This window comes from Chaetura pelagica, unplaced genomic scaffold (assembly GCF_000747805.2).
Source record: "Chaetura pelagica isolate M959 unplaced genomic scaffold, ChaPel_1.0 scaffold488, whole genome shotgun sequence".
Classification (NCBI taxonomy): domain Eukaryota; kingdom Metazoa; phylum Chordata; class Aves; order Apodiformes; family Apodidae; genus Chaetura; species Chaetura pelagica.
In genome coordinates this window covers 35,983-43,854 of record NW_009954235.1, presented here as the reverse complement: position 1 = coordinate 43,854, position 7,872 = coordinate 35,983, and the positions used below count along the sequence as shown (strand labels likewise).

Genomic DNA, 7,872 nt, shown 5'->3' with positions numbered 1-7,872 from the left:
ATGGTTGCAACTGTGCTAGTATTTAGTCATGCTTGCCGCAGAACATGCATGAACACTCAGTTCCATTGCTTGCAGGTTCCAAGACTAGCTTTACAATTCCTCAGTCATATCTGCCTTTGCTCCCAAGTCATGCCAGGCAATGGAACCTAAGGGGCTACTTGGCTCAGAGCTGTGTAAGGGACCATCAGGCAGTTGAATAACAGGGATGGTAGCACTCCAACCTGGAGAGCATGGCCCAGCACTGACTCATGCAGGAGTTTAGATTTAGCACTAGATTCACAGAGCACTGAGGAAACTGTCAAAAATCCTTTCCTTGGCAAATGGTTGACTTTCTTAAACTGCAGGCTGGTACTATCCCAGGGCCAGAAGCTCCACCAGAAGGCCCTGAGAGGAAAGGGGACAAGTGGGACCATTAAGTCCCTTGCTCAAAACCAGCCAAACAAAGCAGCCCCACAGGTCAGGGTGTAGACAGACGTGATTGAATTAAGACTCTATTAATTTATTTACTTGGAGGAAAAGGGGGAGCTGGAGGAGCTATCTGAAATGGTTCAACACTATGAGAGGGTGTAGCAGAGATGATGTGTGCAGAGGTGGTTATAAACTCAAAGATGTGTCCTTAAAGATAGCGGGAATATGTGATGGGTTTAAATAATCTGCTGGGAAAGTCAGCAAGTTTTCCCTTTAAATCAGGGAAACACTTCAAATACAGTAGGGAGTTCTCTTTCTTTGTATCCATGGGCTTTTATGTCAGGAAGCTATTATCAATCCAAATGCTAACTGCTTTCTGTCATGATCCAGAAGCTGTTGCAGCTGCTGCCTGCTTTTAACAAACCTCCAGATTTCTCTGTTGCTTGAAGCTTCTGTTTATATTTTTGCTTTCTTGGGAATATTTGACAAAGAGTGTCAGGAGCACTGAAGAAAAATAGTGGACAGTGTACACTTCTTGAAAGAAGACAGTAAAAATGAACCTTCAGAAGTTTAGCAGAACTCAAACATACAGCTCGTAGGGGAGTTTTCAGAGACTTTGTGTTTAGAGTTGTTTTTTTTAAGTGTTGCCTTTTGTTAGGTTAAGAATGTATGCTGTAAGACATGAGACACTCAGCTTGCCTAGGACCCTGTTTCAGATCTGGCAGTACAGGGAGAGATTACAGGACTATATTTGGCTACTGAGCCAAGAAAAAAGGGTGTAAAAGAAGCTGTCACTAGGGAAAACCATGGCTCTGGTCTCTTCCATTTCTGCACTGAGCTGCAGTGGGGATCCTGCTACTGAAGGCACTTTGCCACCGTGGTGGCCTGTTTGCTTCAAAGTTGGCACTGAACCAGATGAGATCAGGAGCTGCAGGCTTACCTTGGGGAGTCTGTACTTTTCTCTCAGATGAACCCTCAGACAGGCTCGCTCTGCTTTTTTCTGTACAAATGCAGCATCTCTTTCCATCCTGGAAATCAGAAAAAATGTTTCTTCAAGATAGCAACACAGTAGTCTTTTACATTGAGCCAGTTGACTGCAAAAAGGAGGAATTACTCCCAAAGTTGTGTAAGTCATCCCAAGGCACAAGAGAAGCCATAAAGTGATGCTGAGGGGCCAGACCTCCTGTACCCCAAACATGTTCTCCTATCAGTTTCCTTGAATCTTTTCAAGCAAATACACCTGTCTGGAGTTTGTACCTGCACAGCTGCTATCCCTCCCCGTACACTCCCTGAACACTTACAATACGGAGGACGGCAAAGTGTTGCTATTCCTTGCTTATTCCACTGGGGCACTCACAGAGGTCTCCTGTTCTTCAGAGCTGACATTTATACAGTGTAACCACACACAGACAAGAGCAGAATGGCCCTTCTGGGCCAGACCAGAAGTTTGCTTCTCCTAAAGGCCCTTCTCCAACAGCAGTCAGTAGCAGACATTTAGAGAACGAATTTAAGAGGAGGATAAGCATCCTGTATCAAAACTGCCCAGCTTCCCAAACTCACTGGTGTTGGGTACAGGAGCTGGGTACATGGGCTCTACATCATTGCCTTTAACAGCCCTGAATGGCCTCTGTCACCTACACATTTTCCTGGTCTTCTTGGCATCATCCATTTATTGTTTCAGAATATCCTACAGCAATGAATTCCACAACTTCCCTGTGTGGAAAAGTACTTATTTTCACTTTGAAAAACACTTTAGTTAGATTTAAGAACTGCTCATCACAGTTAGATTACCTATGTATTTATTTGCAAAATGAATCTCCTCAAAGATTTTTTTAACATTTGATAATATTCACCTTCTCTCTGCTCCCTTTATTTTTTTTCCCCAGAAACACTGTCTGGGAAACTCTATAGCAAAATTAACTTTGTTCCAGTATAGGTATTTTGCTGTATAAAAGCTACTTGCAAAATGAAATATTAATCTTTCCTTTGCTTCCACAAATTAATTTTGGGGTTTTATGTCTCTCAAAGGTTCACATTAACTGGAAGCCATCTTAAACTTCTTTCAGCCTCTCACTGATGGGAAGTTTGAAAGGAGGTTTTGCTGAGCCCTTCTGGCATGTTTTCCCTCTCTTTCTCAGACTCCGTTCCATTGCCCACTCCCCTCCAGAGGGCCCATTACCAGCCAGAGCTGTTTTGGTATATCCTGAGGGTAGCATTCCCACGTGGCCCTGAGGTATCTGTGAGGCCCAGGGCCAAAATGGAGTTTCCTGCTCGGGTCGATTGGAGCTTCCCACTTGCTCTGGCATCATGGGAAGATCTGGCATAACTGAGCCCATCTGCCACCACTGCCTGGGCCCTAGATCTGCCCTGATCTTACACTGCTTTATTCTGGAGGATCTCATGAACATGAAGCTTCGTAGGCACAGCAGGCAGGTACAGGGGCAGCTGTGTGACAGCCAAGAGCCTGTGATGTACAGCACAAACTGGTGCTGCCCTCTTGTCCAAACTCTGGTGGTGCTGGTAGTAAATGCTGTGGGACCATGCTGGAGACTGCCAGCACCAGTCACTGGTTTGTTCCTGTGTGTTACACGTTTTCCTGAGAAACAGAAGCCTGTTCATTTTTGTGTATTTAATCACTCCCAAAAAAACCAAACCCAAAACCTGGGAAAGGCCCAAAGCCACAATGGCCACACATAAAATGCCAGACTCTGGCAGAAACTCCAGAGGGATCCTCTGATGACCACTCCTGGAAGCCAGGGAAGCCCAGCACGCCCTCAGACAGAGCCCCTGGCAGACATTTCTGACACACATTTGCACAGACTCTGTGCACTGTCCTGAGCCCATTTTTGCTCTTTGAAAGTACTTCCGATGTTCCTATTATAGCTCCAAACTATACTTTAAAAAGTACTCCTGCTCTCATTTCTTAGGACAGTTCAGCATGGAACAGACACCTGCCACACTTGAGAACAGCACAGAAATAATTGTTTTTCCAAGCATTTTCCCTATCCCAGGAATCCTGTTTTGCTTCTTGGTCTCAATTAAGCATCTTCCTGCCAGCAGGGGGTATTTCTCTTTTAAATATCCCTTGTCAAAATGCATAGCCAAACTTCTGTGTTTTATTCCAAACCAAATGATACCTACACTAGTTTATATGATAGAAATGGCTGCTGCTAAATACAGACCTGGATACCTCAAATTCCATCAGTCATTAACCTTTCACCTATAATCATCTTACATGAAGGATTTATACAACCATTATGTAATTGACCATTAAAGGAACAGATGCATTTGAGATTTGAAAGTCAATTGTTTTATTTATAATCATGCATGATTTGAACTCCTACACATTAGGCCCTTTATTTTAATTCTGCTTTGATACTTAAACTCCGCAAGTGGTAAATGTTATGACAGACTAGCTAAAATGGATATTAAATCAGTTGAAGAGTTATGCTTTATTTAGTAGATTTTATTAAAAATAACTGAAAATAACAAAAAAATTACCATCTTAAAACTTTTCTCTAGATAAGTGTAATCCATTTAATCCAGCACTTGTTTTTTTTTCATGTCAGCCATAATAAATGTGGACACAGAGAAGATAATGTATTGAAAGCATACTCCACGTGGCATTGTAGGAGAACAAATCACACACATTTTAAAATGAACTCCTGCACTACAAACAGCTTTGTACCCATGGAAAATTCAGGTAGATAAAGTAACGTCAAAGAGGAATGAATCCAACATACCAAGGTGTGTACGAGACAAGGAAGTGTAGGAGAGAGCTGCAGGATGGGGGGGAAGCAAGGGGAAGCATAATATTGTAACATTTCCAGCTGGTGAACTTTTATTTTGGAAAGTCTCTTTAGCAAAGGTATGTCTGCTTAAAAAAGAAAAAAAAAACAACCCAAAAAACCCCCAAGCAAACAAACCCAACAACAAAAAAACAAAGGGAAGAGAGCTGGATGTTTGGCTTTACTTGGTTTATTTTTATCTGCCTAAAGTACCAAGAACTAGCCCCACACTGATAACAACAGAACAGGTACTCACTTCTCCTCAACCATTTGCTTTTGATATTCCTCATACTCCTCTCTGGTCATTCCTGCAGCTGCTGCTGGGTCAGAAGGAGTGTTTTCTTCTTTGGTTTCTTCCCCTCCGCCTCCAAGTCCCAAATTCTTTACCTGGTTGCTCAACATACTTTTCATTAGAAAAGCCATCTTCTCAAGAGAAAAGGAGCTATAAGCCAACAACTACAAGAAAGCCAAACCAAAACAAGAACCTTTCCAAACCCAGTGGTTGTCAGCAAGAGTTTCTACAGCCACACCAGCTCTTCAAGGGCACAGTGCTAGTGAAACGTGAATGCCAAAACCAGTTTGTCAGCCATAATCTGGATTAAAGAGTGAACTCCTTAATATCTAGAGGCAGATGGTTCAGATTACTCAAAAAAAAATCATTAGATGCAGCTACCTACTTTTTATATGAGTGTTTTAAGCTAATTGTACACACACAAAATCAATTATACTGTGCAACAGCATTTTGACTCCTTCCGTCCTCAAACTCTCACTTTCACAGAGATGAAAACATTTCCTGAACACAACAGATTGGAACTAAAAACCTAGTTGACTAAATGGCCACAGTGAAATGGCAAAACTTGTGCTGCTGAGTAGAAAACCCTTTTGGATTTACATCATCAAATGAGATTTGAAAACTGGAATTCTTTATTAAGCAAAAGCCCAAATCCTTTTTATCCATTAATATCACATCAAATAGAACGTGTATTGAATTCATTTTCTCCATGCACTTTTCAGATGCTTGCTTTGTCTCACAGGTTACTGCTATCATTTTTATTATCTTTTTTAAAAGAAAGCAATGACAAAAATGCAAATCATGTCTTCCTACTTTCCATTCCTTAGGGCCTATTTCAGCCTGCCCCAGGCTGTCTCCATCCAGACCACCACCTTGACTGGTGCTGCCCTAGTGGTTTTAATCTGACTGTCAGTAAAGGAGAAATTAATCTGACTGATTTGATATGCTGTGATGCAGCCTTGGAATCTTTTGTTTGTGGATTGCTTGGGCAGATCCTCTTCTTCACATGCACATCATTGGCCTTCACCTTCAGGTGAAGATTTGCAGGATCTGCTACCTAGATCATAGACTGCTTTGGAAAGAAAATAATTTGCTAGGTCTCGTAAATTCATTATTTTTCATTTATCTTACTCTGACTGTGCATACCTTAATGAAATATTCTGTAATTTTGATTATCTAAATGGTTTTCTCAGCGCTCTCATCATTTCACTGAGATGGGAGGATTCCAGTTTGCCTAATGCCTTAATCTGTATTTGAGCCTTTCTAATTAAAGCAGACCTGTTACTATTAAAAAAAGCAGGATGTTCCATAATCCTGGATTATTAACGATTAAACAAGAAGCTTTATTTTTTAAATAAAACATAATTCAGAAGAAGGAATTCCAAGTCACAACAGAACTACTTTGATATACTACAAATACCTATGAATTCTTTCACTTGAATAAAAATTTTTATAATCACTGTGCACTTTTAGAACCATGCATTGTTTTAGAACAATCAACTTTACATCTGACCAGCTCTGACCCTGATTACCAAAACTGTATTGTACTTGCCCAAAGGGCTAGAACTGAGATCATAGACTTGAGATGGTCTGTGATAACTAATCCCAACTTCAGCAGAGAACGCTCAACTTGAGCATGGATTAGCCTGAAGTCAAAAGCACAAAATTAAGGAAAATATTTTATCTGGCAAAATTTAGTAACTAAAAATCCAGCATTAAGATCACAGTAGGTATTTTGAGTTAATTCAAAATTGGTCTGGCAGTCAGCCAGACTTTTTCTTATGCCCAGAGACTTGCGTAGCTGTTTTGCTGCCTCTCCAAGGCACCCAGAGAGCAGAAGGCTGGCAGCATCCCCCAGCTTGGTGACACCACTGAACTCCTGCCACCCAGTGCAGAAGTATCTGTGTTCTTTGGAAGGACTAAGACTCTCACCCCACTCCATCCCCCTAAGCATCTGTCCCTTTTTATGGAAGTTGGATCACATTAGAACACTTGCACAGAAAGAGAAAATTAAGTATTTTAGGGCTTTCTCAGCTTGGATAGATGCAATTAAAGATTCCTCTCCCCCAGCTAGTAAGAACTTGCTCCTGGCTGGGGGAAACAAAGGTCAGTGAGAGAATTCTTGGGGAAGGTTATAACAGTTTACTAGATAGTTAAAAAAATCAAACAAACCCCACAAAAACCTGAGCCACAGACTGCCTTATTTTGGGCAGGCCTGTGGTATTCCAGCAGGGAGGAGCAGAGTGCCCAGGCAACAGTAGCCTGGGAATCTGCAGAAAAACCATCAGAGATGGAGGCAGTCTTTAGCTCAGAAGAATGAGGTACACAAAGCAGCCAGCAAGCAACTTGAGTTGCTTCAAAGAGAGTTAGAAACTGATACAGTGCTTCACATTTGACCTGACGTGCCTGATACTCCAGCAAGTCTGTCTTAGCAGCAGCTTTTGAGTCAGTGTTACTCCTGGATCAGTCACCCTTGTGTTAGGCTGCAAGACGGGCTGTAACCCCTTTGCACAGAATGAAGGGAGGCTGGATTCAGCTTCCCATTGCTGCTAACTCCCCAGTACCTTCAGGTAGGACTGAGGACAGAGCTCAAAGCATTCAAACTGAACAAGAGGGGAAAGGCTGCTTCAAATACACTTGGTTGGATTTCACTGACACACACCAAATTAAGAAAAATGCTTACTAAAAATATGCATCTTTATTCAAATAACCTTATCTCTGAACTCCCAAGTGTCAATTTACATTAGTCAGAAACAAACATGAAAATGTCAGCTGTTTGAATTTAAAAAGAAACAGTAGACAGTCTTCAGTGTTACAGTAATTGATGCATTGATAAACATAACATTTTCTTTAACAGGAGGTAATTTACAAACCATCTTTTGGTTGGCTGATTTACAAACTGTAATTTTACTTTTGAAAGATTCAGGTGTGATCATGTATTTAATATACCCTGACTAATACCAGGAGCTTCTCCTGTCGCTGCCAAATACTTGCTACTTATCATCCACACTTCCAATCCAATTGTAAGACTTGTTTTCCCACATACTGTCAAACTGGATTCCAAGGTGTCTTTTCCAAGTCCTGAAATCTTGATAAGAATCAAACACACTGTCCCTGCTGAAAGAAAATTCTAGTAGCCAGCCATAATAGGAGGCTACATTGGCTAACAAATATTCTTTTGAGTCCAGACTTGTTGCTATCACTTCAAGAACAGAGAGGACAAAATTTGAGCTGGCTAGCTGAGGGCTTTCCTCTGATCCAGTGAGTGATGAAGTAATGATGGAAGTTCCAGAGAGGCAAGTGAAGTGAAGCATGAAGCAGTTACCGCTTTTTGGATGTCATGCTTTAGACCTTCTGCTCCTCTAGGCCTGCTACACAAAGGTC

General features: G+C 41.5%; 1 protein-coding gene across 1 annotated transcript in view; it reads right to left on the bottom strand.

Moving 5' to 3' along the window:
- The window catches only part of CPLX4 (complexin 4), a 12,450-nt gene extending 7,831 nt beyond the window's left edge, over positions 1-4,619 (bottom strand). The window contains exons 1-2 of the mRNA XM_010003641.1: positions 4,453-4,619; positions 1,349-1,436 (exon numbers count right to left, since the gene is read on the bottom strand). Coding sequence (XP_010001943.1) covers positions 1,349-1,436; positions 4,453-4,619 — 255 coding nt within the window. The remainder of the gene's footprint in view (positions 1-1,348; positions 1,437-4,452) is intronic.
- Positions 4,620-7,872: the final 3,253 nt, after the last annotated feature.